General features: G+C 39.3%; 1 protein-coding gene across 1 annotated transcript in view; it reads right to left on the bottom strand.

Moving 5' to 3' along the window:
- Positions 1-13,767, bottom strand: part of cntn2 (contactin 2) — a 45,421-nt gene that overhangs the window by 19,690 nt on the left and 11,964 nt on the right. The window contains exons 5-16 of the mRNA XM_077529276.1: positions 13,528-13,623; positions 13,173-13,385; positions 11,226-11,328; positions 7,393-7,574; positions 7,161-7,297; positions 5,820-5,949; positions 5,576-5,726; positions 4,225-4,352; positions 3,816-3,991; positions 3,035-3,155; positions 1,084-1,242; positions 780-929 (exon numbers count right to left, since the gene is read on the bottom strand). Of these exons, the coding sequence (XP_077385402.1) occupies positions 780-929; positions 1,084-1,242; positions 3,035-3,155; positions 3,816-3,991; positions 4,225-4,352; positions 5,576-5,726; positions 5,820-5,949; positions 7,161-7,297; positions 7,393-7,574; positions 11,226-11,328; positions 13,173-13,385; positions 13,528-13,623 (1,746 nt within the window). The remainder of the gene's footprint in view (positions 1-779; positions 930-1,083; positions 1,243-3,034; positions 3,156-3,815; positions 3,992-4,224; positions 4,353-5,575; positions 5,727-5,819; positions 5,950-7,160; positions 7,298-7,392; positions 7,575-11,225; positions 11,329-13,172; positions 13,386-13,527; positions 13,624-13,767) is intronic.

Genomic DNA, 13,767 nt, shown 5'->3' with positions numbered 1-13,767 from the left:
GTGTAGACTGAGAGAAAGTTCAAGTGTGTACATCCTGTATTTAAAAAGTGCATTTTCCTGAGTGAAACCGGCATACTGGGCCTTTAAGTCACAATTTGGCAAATTTCAATGTTTTTTTTGTTTTGTTTTTTTCGTCAGTCCACAAAGTGGGTGTCATTTTTACTGATTACTGACCAATCTAAGGTGTTGAAAATTGTTTGCCCTCATTAATGATGTAAAGTTAATGGTTGAACAAACGTGCCGTTTTGGGGTTTCCTATCTGTCAGCTTGCGTCTGCCTCCAAGCAGACAAACAAGCCACTCTGCCTGTCCGCTTCTCTGCTACTTGCAGGAGAGCACAGCGGGAGGAGTCGTGTCTGCATTTGTGTGTACATATGTGTGCCCGCGGCTCTGTTACAGTCACTAGCTACACTACTAAATGAACTAAATAGGGAAAAAAAATGAAAACGTAACATTATTTGCATATTTGGATTATTTTGAAGCTTTGTGAGCTTTAAAAGTTTCAGTGTCCAATCTTTTATGTCCGATGTCGGATCAGCTGAAAATCACGTGATCAGACTCTGTTTCCGATCACGTGATCGGGATATCACTAGTCGTCAAAAAACAAAATATGCATGTTCTTGGAGAAAAGCCATAAATTAAACATGTAAACTCCATACATAAACTCCATATTCTGTAATTGAACATTATCTGTTCATGTCGTTGGTTTCACACCACAATTGAAAAGTACACCCTGAAGTCATCATTTCCTCTGTGTGAGACAAAACTGTGCTCCCTTACCTAATTGTTGTGTGCGGATGGTATGTGAGGGCATGCTGGGCTCTCCACTGCCCAGGATGTTGCTGGCAATGACCTGAAATTCATAATCCATCCAGGGCACTAACCCAATTACATATGCAGACTCTGCATTCCCCTCAATGTTCACTGGCTCTGTTTTGAAAATGAGATAAGTTGATGTCAAAGGTAAAGGTTCATCAAAATTTCTCAAACATAAACACATCAAGTATTTTTACGACTACATAAATGACTTGACATTACAACCAGCTAATATTTTGTTTTATTAATTTATTGAGAGTTTACGCACTGGTCCGCATCTGCTTCCACTTTGATGACAGAGAAGATCGGCCCATGATCACATAGTTGCCGATTGGACTGTGGTTGTCATAACCACGACTCCACCTCAGCTCCACTGATGTCTCTGCAACATTCCTTACCAGTAAACCGCCAGGCGGTCCTGGGGGCCCTGGGCACAACACAGTAGGGATGTAACAATATCCAAACATCATGATACGATATTATCACGATATGGAGGTCGCGATACGATAATTATCACGATATTGTGGGGGAGTTGGCGATAGTTAAAAAAGATCACAATATTGTAAAAAAAAAAATATATATATATATATATATATATATATATATATATACTAAAAAAAAGCACAATGTGCTTTTGTACATAACAGCAATGCATATAAACCACCTACAATCTCTAACAATACTGAGCACACATTGATCGCTTCACAGGCAAATTAGGTTCCCCTTTATCTGACATTTAGCATAGATTTTAAACATAGAAGGCCAAAACCTCCCTAATGAAAATGAAATTGCACTAATAAACTAGCCACCAGAAGGTGCTAAAATTACACAAATGGAAATCAACCCGACTTTTTAACAGATGTTTTCTTCTTAAATATTGTGAACATGAAGACGACGATACTGTGGTAGTTTTAATATCACGATATCACGATATTGCCCTTATCGTCACATCCCTACAACATAGAAGCCAATATTAATGTTATACAGATGAGTTTACTAACTATCTCAAATCTTGTCTACATATACAGTATATTGAAAACACACAGTACCGTGCATTCACATTGAGTATATGGTTTGCCATTTATTTCACCGGGACATTTTTCACAAAATAATACCTACAGAAATGTGAGTACATAATTTATTTTTATTTTTATTTCTTTAAATTATTATTATTATTATTATTATTATTATTATTATTATTATTATTATTATTTTATTTTATTTTATTTTATTTATTTATTTATTTATTTATTTATTTATTTATTTTTTTTACAAAGAATTATATTGCATGGTCAATTGTCACACAGGTCAAAACAAAACCGAAAACATTTCTAGTGACGTTTCATACATATCACATTGCCTAGTGACTGCTGTTTCTCAGGTTTTGCAATATATGTAGCTGTCAGAATTAATCCACTAATCAACAAGTAATCAATTATCAAATTAATTGACAGCTATTTTAATAATTGAGTAATCGTTTGGAGCCATGTTTTAATTTAAAATTGTCCAAATCCTCTGATTTCAGCATAGCAACTGTAATTGTTCACTTATTTATGTAATCCGCCATGAAAGAAGACTAATGATTATCTTCTGTATTTAATCAAAATAAGACATTTGAAAACATATGTTTTTACTTTGGAAAACAATGACCAAACCGGTAAAATGTTTCAGCATCAATCCACCTTTTTTTAATCACTATATGAATGAAGTGCAAAATAAACACCAATCACTGTTTAATAAAGAGTGATCAGGTGGGGAAACGCATTTGTAATACACTTTAATGTAAAATTAAAATTAATCCAGTTAGTCGATTAATCGAATGAATAATCGATAGATTAGTCAACTCTTAAAATGTTCGATAGTGACAGTACGAGAGGTTATTTTGTTTTCCGGTTAAATGCCTCACAATAACCCCTGGAGGACAAAGTGGCCAGGGAGAAGGAATTCTGGGCTTCCGTGCTTACGCTGCTGCTCCTGCGATCAAATCCGGAATAGCAGAAGAAAATGGTAGGATCGATATATAAACTATTGGCAACATAGTTCCCAAATTCCAAACAGAAATATTGTCATTGTGAGCATTTTTTTGCAACAAAAACAAAGAAAGAAAGAAAACTGTCAAAATCCCCCCCCCCCCCCAAAAAAAAGTCCAGAGTTTTTGGGTCTCTTAATTTTTGTGTACACACAAGTACACGTGACATGAGAACTGGAATGCATCTTACCTCGTACAACCAGTTTGGCTCTAACTGAGGCGCTGTCCACCACAGTTTGCGCTGTACAGGTGTAAGTACCTGCCTGACTCAGCTGAGCATTCACAATAAACAGGTCACCAATGGTTTCCTTCTATAAGAGTGCAAACACAGAAGCAAAATAAAATGTAAAAACTAGTGTTGTTTCCGATACCGATACTGGTATCGGCAGAGGTGCCGATATTGCATTAAAACAGTGGTATCGGTATAGGTGACTACTCACAAGTAACATGCCGATACCATTAATTCCAACACTAATATAGGATTTTGGATGCAGCATCTTGTGTCTTGCTCGTACATGACATTCACTGATATGTGACATGTTCACTGCATGCCGATCTAAGATATCCTATTGGCCCTTGAATGCTCTGAACCAATGGCAGGACAGCTTTTTCATGTTGAGGAAAAAAAAAACCTTAGGTATCGGTATGGTATCGGCCGATACTGCAAAGCTGGGTATCGGAATCGGTATCGGGGGCCAAAAAACGGTATCAGAACAACACTAGTAAGAACCAACAAATATAACAATATAGTATCCTTTTTCTATCTTTCTTTACTTCAGTTTCATACGACAGTAATTATAAAAAGCATCTTGTTGACAACTAACAACTGGAAATAATCCTCCTCTTCTCCTCAGTGGAGTGAAATCATTTCAAAATGATCGACATGCTAATGTTTTGAATCTAGATCTAACAAACGAGTCAATGACTCCCTCTGACACGCTCTATCACCATAAATCTCAGCATTCGCTCACCCCCTCTACTCGATGGTATGGCCCTGTGGAGTCCTCCAGGTCCAGCAGAGCGCCATTGAGGGCCCAGGTAAAGGTCAGGTCCATGGTGGGGTCATGAGAGGCATGACACTGCAGCGTCACATTCTCACCCTGATTGATGTCGGCGTTGGAGGGAGCCAACGTGATCTTGGTGGCATCTGCGGGTTACGGCCATATCAAGAGTTGTTCAAGCATCACGTCAATGAAGAATTTGTAAGTTCCGAGTATCAGGGCAGATGATTGTACTGTACAAGTGTTTTCTTTTAGATGTTTGGCATCTGCTTCGATCTACTACAAATACAAATGGCAGTGGTTTTTCCAAAAGAGGTTTCCCAAGACAAGTCTGTGAAAGAAAAGTGGAGAGTAAATTCTGCGATTGTGTAAACGATACCTCTGACCGACAGGTGTCCTGTGCTGTTAGCTTTGCCCAGGTAATTTTCAGCAAAGCAAGTGTATTTCCCTTCATCTGCTCTGCTTATGTTAGTGATCCACAAGAGTCCATCTGGAGTCACAGTCACCCTGTGCAGACATTTCACAAAGTCAATAAGGGTTCCAGCCTCAACTGTGACACTGGATACATTACGAGAAATACAAACACCATATTTCAATTATGATGAAAAAATGTTTGGGGTCAAAATTGTAGTCTTCACTTTGAGTTCTTCAATCTTGATTTGTGCAAAGATGACCTAATCTTGCCTGCAAAATGAATTCTCGCGGGATTTGTGAGTTCACAAACTGAGGCCACAGATTTTCGGCGATTCGACCAATCACAATGCAGTATTGTGTTTCGGGGTGGGATATGCGGGTGTGATGAAAACAAGAAGCGCAGAGGACAAGTGTATGGCCGCTGCAATTAGTTCTTGTTTTCGCAGCAGTTTACTCATAGTTTCCTTGTTGAATGCAGAACAGCGAGAGGACGCAGATGAACTTTGTGCAAATTTAGCTGGTAAGGATTGTTTGTGGGGTTTTTTTTGTTTTTTTTTTACTTACAACATCGATGACAACAACATTTGTCTCCCCCACCCCAAAATGCACGCAGCGCATATTATGAGTGACTTCTAAATACTGTACCATATGTGCAGACCACACCAAATGGCAAATAATATTTGAATTGACACCAAATTATTAAATCAAATTGCAGTAATATTTACTAATTGAAACAAAAAAAGATCACAAGGAGCAACAATAAAAGAACCAAACTTTGGCTGATGATGCCTCAGAAGATGAACTGTAAGTTTAATGTGATATTCAAAGTTGAGGCTGATTTCATCTGTTGAGAGGTCAAACTTCCTAAACTTTTAAAGGGGTCAAATCTCGGATGATGTCCTTACTTGCTATTGGAATTGATTTTCCAGTGATCTTTTGAAAGTTCTTGATAATTTGGAGTCAACATATTTTGTCAAAGATAACTGGTTGATTGGTTACTATGGAAATCTGAAAGATGCTAGAACCAAAACTTTAAACCCGTTTTTCTCAATACAGGGATTTCAACCTGGCAACATTAAAATTGCCGTAACTTTTGACAATTTTTGAGGTATGTCCATCTATTATATATCACTTTAAAAGGGAATTAAGTGTAGAAATTGAATGTATGAATATTTCACTTTTAATTTTTTGACACATGAAGACCCTTTCACATATGACATGTTTTTGTTTCACTGTCCACACTCCCTTGATGTTATGATACATCCACTTTTACCGTAAAGGATTCATATGATAATCATGAAATGATTTGTAAAAACCTGCTACTGTTGGTGAGCAACTCAGTCCCACGACTCCAGAACAGGCTGGGCTTAGGAGCTGCTCGTGGACGACACTCAATCATCACCTGTCCCCCTCTGGCCGCAGGGATAAGCTTCCGCACAGGGTTCAACCTGAAGTCCGGAGCCTGAACTGGAGCAGCCAGACGGTGAATAGCAGAGATGGAGTTGACCAAACTTTAGCTGAAGTGTGTGTTCATTTTAATTAATAGGATACTTTGTTTACCTTGGACTCTTAGCTCTGCAGTAGAGTAGATTGTTCCATGCTTGTTCTCCGCAACACACTGGTACATCCCAGAATCCTCCAGGGCTAGGTTGATGATCTTGAGACGAGCTCCATTTACTTCTACTCGATCCTGGAAAGTACATAGGAGGAGGTTATAAACAGGTGCACATATGCATTGTGAATAGTCATGTGTGCGCCAGATTCAATTGTCTCAGTGAGCTTTTGTATTCAAAGAACATTGCATAGGTGTCAAAGTCAAGTTAACAGCAACAAAGATTGCTTCTTTGGGATAACTTCAGAATAAAAGACGACTATGGCTGTAGTATTACTTGTGAGGCTTTTATTATGAAGTTGGCATCACGTTGCACAGTATGAACAACTTTTATGTTGGCTGGCTTGTCTCACACGGAAATGGCAGCCAGTCTCGAGGGGTGGCAGGGACATCGACAATGGGACGGTCATCTCCGTCAAAATATGTCATCACGTGAAAGTGGATAGCTGGACCGCTGTCCACTGCTGTAAGTCAATTGGTAACCCCAGATGGTCTCAAATTACGTTAAGTTAGAGGTGGGCGAGTGTTTGCTTTTACTTTGAATATTGTTTTGTGGGATTTCTTAAAATTTTGTATTTTGATTCCAAGTGTCTTGTTTGCCAATTTTTGTTTTTGGAAATAAATACAATGTCTTTGAGAGCACTCCTGTCTTGCCTTCCTGCATTTTGGATCATTTAACGCCACCACACAAAAAAACGGATCATAACAGTTAGGGATGTAACGATATCCAAATATCACAATATGGTACCACGATATGAAGCTCACAATACGATAATTATCACAATATTGTGGGGAGGTTGGTCACAATATTGTAAAAAAATAAAATAAAAAAATAAAAATAAAAATAAATTAAAAAAAGAGCTCCTAAATTGTGCTTTTGTACATAATAGCAATACATAAACTACCTTCAATCTCTAATAACACTTAATATTGAGGCACTTAATCGCTAATCCAAGCCCACATTGATTTCCTCCACATATTGACTCACTTCAAAGCATTTTACCATCCCCTTCATCTGGCAATTAGTGTATTTTAAACATAGAAGGGCCAAAACATACCTAATGAAAATTAAACTGTACTATAAAACTAGCCACTAGAGGGTGCTATAACTGCACAAATGGAAATCAACATGACTTTTTTTAACAGATGTGTAGCTTTTAACTATCGCGAACATGACGACGACGATATTGTGGCAGTTTTAATATCACGATATCACGATGTTGCCGGTATCGTTACATCCCTAATAACAGTTTGACTTCTACATATAAATAAATATACCCCCCTCGCACCTGTGTAATGAGTGGTTGTCCATTGCGGAGCCAGCGAATGGAAGGTCGTGGTTTACCAGCAGCCACGCAACTCCAGTGTAGCTCCGAACTGATCTCGACTTCAGAGTCACTCATCACTTGCAACCAGTCTGGCTGAGCTGAAGCATGAAAAAAGAAATAAATGACATCAAAAAGTGGTAATGTGTAAAAACAACAGTGATGAACTGCAAAATAGTTAAATGCTAACAAAAACCTTGCACACTGATGCGGCCCTGGTACGTATCAACTCCCTCGGAATTGTGGGCTTCACACTCATAGACACCCTCGTCGTCAAAGGAGAGATCTGGTAGGATGAGAGTGGGACCCACAACACTAGAACCTGCCTTGGACGGCATGAGTCCATCCACCTTTTTCCATTTCAGTTTGGGGACTGGACTAGAAGAGGAAATACAGAGGCCATTAACCAAAGTGAGGAAAAATTACAGGATTAAAGATTTAGGATTATTTTAAAACGGCAGACCATGTCATGGTCTCATGTGGACCCATGGTTAATTGTGGTTAGATGAAAGGAGTATGTGCAAAGTCACACGCTGTTTTTTTTCCCCACTCACAAGACTGCTGTCACAGACTGTATACGCAGATATATTCAGTATTACAGTAGCGCCTGTTGTGATCACGTGACCATAATGAGCCAATCAATCAGTTTGTTTACTGGAAGAGATTTGAGGTGATTGTAGACGTGGGATGCAAATGTTGACGCAGAAAACAGATTTTAGGAATGAATGGACCGGGGTAATGATAGTTTTGGATTATTTTATTTTATTTTTTAGCAATATTTGTAAATTCACATATTTTTTTTATTAGTCTTTAGATTTTTATTATTTTTTCAAAAATGTCCAGTTTTAATTAGTATTGTTCCGATAACGTTTTTTGGCCCCCGATACCGATACCCAACTTTGCAGTATCTGCCGATACCGATACCATACCGATACTTAAGGCTTTTTTTTTTCCTCAACATGAAAAAGCTTTTCCTGCTATTGGTTCAGAGCATTCAAGGGCCAATAGGATATCTTAGATCGGCATACAGTGAACATATCACATACAAGTTAATGTCATGCACGACCAAGACACAAGATGCTGCATCCAAAATCCTATATTAGAGTTGGAATGAATGGTATCGGCATGTTACTTGTGAGTACTCACCGATACCGATACCACTGTTTTAATGCCGTATCGGCGCCTCCAACGATACCAGTATAGGTATCGGAACAACACTACTATTTTTTTTTAAATAGGGAGTATTCAAGTGCAAGGTTAAAAAAAAAAATCACATGTGATACAATACACTAAAACTCACAAACGACTGTATGATGTACCTTCTTCTGTGCGACCGAACAGTTTGAATAAAAGTAAGACCTCTTGTTACTTTGGTAAATAAAATGCTTTTTCAATTTTAGTTTGAGTTATTTTAGTATTTTTCATTAACCATAATAACCTTGGAATGGACAGACCAGTACTTTTTTATTCAATATTTTGTATTTATTCAAGACTGATGTGCCCCATGTGTTGCAAAATTGTAGCTATATGAAGAAGCGTGAACTTTCAGGCCAGAACTCGCAAGATAACAGAGCCCAGTACGACACCCCAACAAAGAACTGAGGAACCTGCTTTTGTAGACAGGCGCCGGTGTGCTCGGTGTAAAAATGGGCACATCGTCATTTTCTTGCCAGGGCAAATCTGGTTGACTGTGTTTGGGACCGCATTACGACTCTCTGGCTGTTCCGGGCGAGACTGTCACGCCCATGGTGCATCTCGCAATTTGGTGAGGGAAAGTACACTGTGCTCTGTGTAAAAACAAGTACATCTTCCTTTTCATGCCAGGGCACATCGAGTTTAGTGTGTTTGGTAGCCACACTACACCTCTCTGGGCTTTCCTGCAGACACAGCTAGCTCCTGCTCCTCCGGCGCACTCTTGCGGTTATGATTTTGTATGTTTTCACGTTATTCACATTCCCTCTCACTCTCTCAACCAGGGCAGTGGAGGAAGGCAGGGTCGAGATGTTGGAGAGCGGAGCTGATTCAGCCACACTTGCACGTGATCAGCATTTTGCTTAGTCTCCTGTGCCAGACGAGGTGGAGACAAGGTTGCTCCAACCGTTTCTCTGCTCTCCAGTCATTCTCTCCAGCCTCTCATTACCAGTTAAGATTTAGTTAGTTTTTTTCCCCCCCGTGGTGATTTTGTGTTTTGTCTTATGTAAGAAAGTTTTCCCCTGAAAGGTGATTTTTCATTTTTCGTGCTCAAATAAAGGTTTGTTATCGATTCTGCACCTGGGTCCTTACCTCCTGATCATACAGCAACAGAATCGTCTGGCCATTATGGACACAGCAGAATCCGAGAATAATAAACGAGCACTTTCCAGCAAGGTAGCTAAAGTAAGCCAACGCGAGTCCTCTTTGCTCCAAATAATGGATGATCTACAACAGCTCAGTTTCTCCACCAGTGTACCATAGTTTTCATTCAGCAGCCTAGCACATATGCAACTCACTAATTTAAGGTAGCTTTTGCAATTTGCAATCACGACAGGCAGCTGCATGATCCCTCGACATCACTATTCAACAGTCAGGAATTCTCACAAACTATGCTTTGTTTTCCAAAGAAATTAAACACCACCAAATGAAAGGGTTGTCCAGTGAGGTGAAGGATGAGCTAGCACTTAGATGCGACAGCCCTTTCTAAACAATAGATTTAGCCATTTGACAAGTCAATACAATGGGAGAAAGAAGCAGTAGACTTTGTTACCTCCGTGCCGTCCACCTTAAGCCTTCCCTCCTTACTCAAGGTCCATTCAGTGTTTTCACTCCTCCCTTCTCCAACCGATATAAACACACTTTACGCGTGCCAATTTCATCTTTCGTACCTTAGCGAGTAAATTTCTGCTTTCGCAATTTGAAAGACTGCGTGCGCCTCGACCGCCCCGATTTTACTGGGAATGAGGGGAGCCGCTTTTGATTGGCTGGAGTCAGCTATGTTGCATGCCACAACTATGCAAAAGACTATTCTATCTACACTAGTCAAGTAAGAATCCCCCCACGTGAATTGTAGGGCAACATAAACAAGCATTTAGTGACGTGTCGGTCGTAAAGGAATGTGTCAATGCAGTGGTCGAAACTTTTACTCGAAGGTAAACAAAATCATGTTTACTTTAAATATGCATCTACGTACTTTGATTTACAAGCTTCATTTACCTGTTCAGTGTTACTTGAGATTCAGACTGAGATGGCATTTAGTAGTTGTACAGCATCAAGTACAATTTATAGTGAAATGCAGGCCTGATGTGTTTGTTTCACTTTACTGGACATTTAAGTTATTGCTGCATTTCAATGTGCACTGTTTGAGATGTATGTTTAACTTTTTTACTGCCAAGCTTTATTGAAAAAACAACAACAACCCCGACAGTGCCAGCCGATTTTGAGCATTTAAACTAATATTGTGTACTTTTACTACATAACATTGGTGGGTACCACCATGAAAATCGCATTCCATTCTTTCATTAGGAAAAAAAAGTATATTTCTAACTTATTCCGTTCTTTAGTAATCACCACAAGAGTGACTTATGACACTAATAATTTTTTTTGTTTGGTTACACTCTGTGAATAGATTAAATGTAACAAAGGCTTTGATCATTCACGTCATCCTTGAAAACGTTCTATTTGGTCAGATTCCATCATGTTTCATTGTAATTTCATACAACTTGAGCCCATTGAAAAGAGATACAATGCTGCCATCTGCTGGCCATAATTAGTGGGTGTTTTTGATTCCTCAATCCATTGACCAGGCAGCACTGCACTTAGCACTTCACATTAATTAAAAAAAAAAAAAGACACGTAGTTGACATCATTTAACGTTTATGGCGGCATACATCGTGATTTTAGTTATAGTTATTAAACGTTTTTGGCGGTCAAAGAGTTAACACATACTTTGAATCGCTGTGTTTTGTGAAGACATTTATTTGACCTGAAAAATCCCTTACAACCAGAACCCCCACCAAATTTCATTTGAAGAATCCTGGTTAAGTAGAAACTTACTTTCCATAGGCGAAGCACTCTAACTGGGCAGTGTGTCCAGCAAGGGCGTAGGTCTCCGCTGGAAAGCGTACTTTGATGCTTGGAGCTGACTTCTTTGGATTGGCTACAATCAAACCAGCAGTTTATTTCACTGAAATCGTTTCATTTGCTATTCTGTAATGATAAGTATTATGTGCTCATATATGAGCATACAAAAAAAAAAAAAACACAGTGCCAAGCATAGTGAATTAGAGAAAATATTTTAAACAACAGTATCTTAATAGATGAAAACACAACTTTATTGTAGTTCAGGGGTGCCCCATTTCGGCATTCACGAGCAACTAGTAGCTGTTGGTCGATGAGTTTAACTCAAGCAATGTCAGCCCTCTCAGTTTTATATTATTGATATAGCTGCCTACCTGTCAATGGCAGTGAAAGAGAATTAAAAAACGGATGCCCACCTAAATCACTTGATCAACATATAAGGCAGCCAGTAATACCTGCTACATGCATCACCGCACATGCATGTACAATGGCGTTATTTGGCAAAAGACTAGCAAACTACGAGTTGCCTTATTAACTCTTTGACTGCCAAACGTTATCCAAAAAAAACCCAACGGTACCAGCCGATTTGGAGCCTTTTCCCTCATCTTTCAAAGCAAACAGAATATTGTGCGGTATGACGACATAAATATGCTGGATACCAGATGAAAGATTGGATTCCATTCTTTCATGAGAAAAAACAAGTATGTTTCTACCTTATTCCATTCTTTAGTAATCACCATTTGAAATTCGGTCATTTGAGTGACATAAGCGAAAATACAAAAATATGAAGAAGAAAAACAAGCTTTTTGTGAAGATATTTTCGCGCTGCACAAGACGTTGCGCTGCCCATTGAGAAAAAAAAAACACGTAATAAACATAAATTAACGTTTTTGACGGTATTCATTAGGATTTTAGAATACGTTATTAAACATTTTTGGCAGTCAAAGAGCATCTCATCTACTCTAAACTTAATAATAAAGCACAAGTTAGCACAGTAAAGTAAGGACAAAAAATGTACACTCGTGTGGGGAGTAAAGACGAATGACTATTCTCGTCTCCTCGTCTTGTCATTTATCGCATCACCTTCACTAGTTATATTGTACAATATGGACTCATGCAGTTATGCAAGGTATAATATATATTTTAGATATAAAGAATTACGGTTGGCACGGTGCCCGACTGGTTAGCACGTCCCGCCTTCCAGTTCTGAGGACTCGGGTTCGAGTCCAGGCTCGGACCTTCCTGGGTGGAGTTTGCATGTTCTCCCCGTGCCTGCGTGGGTCTTCTCCGGGTACTCCGGTCTTCTCCCACATTCCAAAGACATGCATGGCAGGTTAATTGGGCGCTCCGAATTGTCCCTAGGTGTGCTTGAGTGTGGATGGTTGTTTGTCTCTGTGTGCCCTGCGATTGGCTGGCAACCAGTTCAGGGTGTCCCCCGCCTACTGCCCAAAGCCAGCTGAGATAGGCTCCAGCATACCTCGCGACCCTTGTGAGGAATAAGCGGTCAGAAAAATGGATGGATGGATAAAGAATTATAGGTAGGGTTTATTTAAAAATAAATAAATGAATGTATTCATTATTAAAATGAATATTATAGGTAGATCATTTTGACTTGAATTGTGCGCAATACCGCATTTATTTTTATAAAAGTGCGGGCACCCCTACCCATGTAGTTTTTCTACTATGGGTTAATTGGTTAATTACAGTTTCTCTCCTGTTTATACCTTGCCAAAAAAACAAAACAAACAAAACAAAAAAATCATAAATGTGTCCCAATCGAGGATAGGAAATTGAGATGCGTTTTTGAACTCATGTTAAGATCCGAAGTTCCCTAGTGAACACTTTTGCCTTTTTAAAAATGACTTGCATGCTACAGCATTTATTGTACAGTGGTGGCATGCGCTGCAGCTGTATGTGTCTTACCTTCAGGCAGAACGGTGAGTTGGTTAGCTTTGCTGAAGGTACTCTTTGTACTGATGTCCATGTTGATGGTAGTGAAGCAGAAGTAGTTTCCAGTGTCGTTGGGCTCCGCTTTGGCAAGGTAGAGATTACCAGTTACCTGGGATACAAACCAGCGGCCATCATCTTTCTTTAGGAAATTGGGAAACTCATTGAGGAGCCACCTGTAGGACAGAGCTGCAACGAGAGAAGGGATTATGGTTTATCTGATTAGGCAACAGCACAGGTAAGGAGTGCTTCACCTTTTCGAGTAAGTCACGGTTTAGTCCTAAAACTCTAAAATCTTACATGCAAAAGATCCCTGGCATTAGAAGGATACCTGGGTAATGCGGAGGTGGCTGACATGCTAGGAATGTTCCAATGCCTTCATAAGCTGTCTGAGGACTTCTGCTGTCAGGAGGGAAGTCGTCAAGGTCTTTAAGAAATGAAAGAATCATCTTACAAAAAAGACCAAACCAACAACAACACACAAATTTTTGAATTTTCGGTTTTTATATGCGTGAAACTCAAGTTTCAAAAATCAATTTGAACTAGAGCTGCGAGCAGCTATAAAGGGCCC

This window comes from Festucalex cinctus, chromosome 8 (assembly GCF_051991245.1).
Source record: "Festucalex cinctus isolate MCC-2025b chromosome 8, RoL_Fcin_1.0, whole genome shotgun sequence".
Lineage (NCBI taxonomy): Eukaryota > Metazoa > Chordata > Actinopteri > Syngnathiformes > Syngnathidae > Festucalex > Festucalex cinctus.
This window is presented reverse-complemented; position numbering and strand designations above follow the sequence as displayed.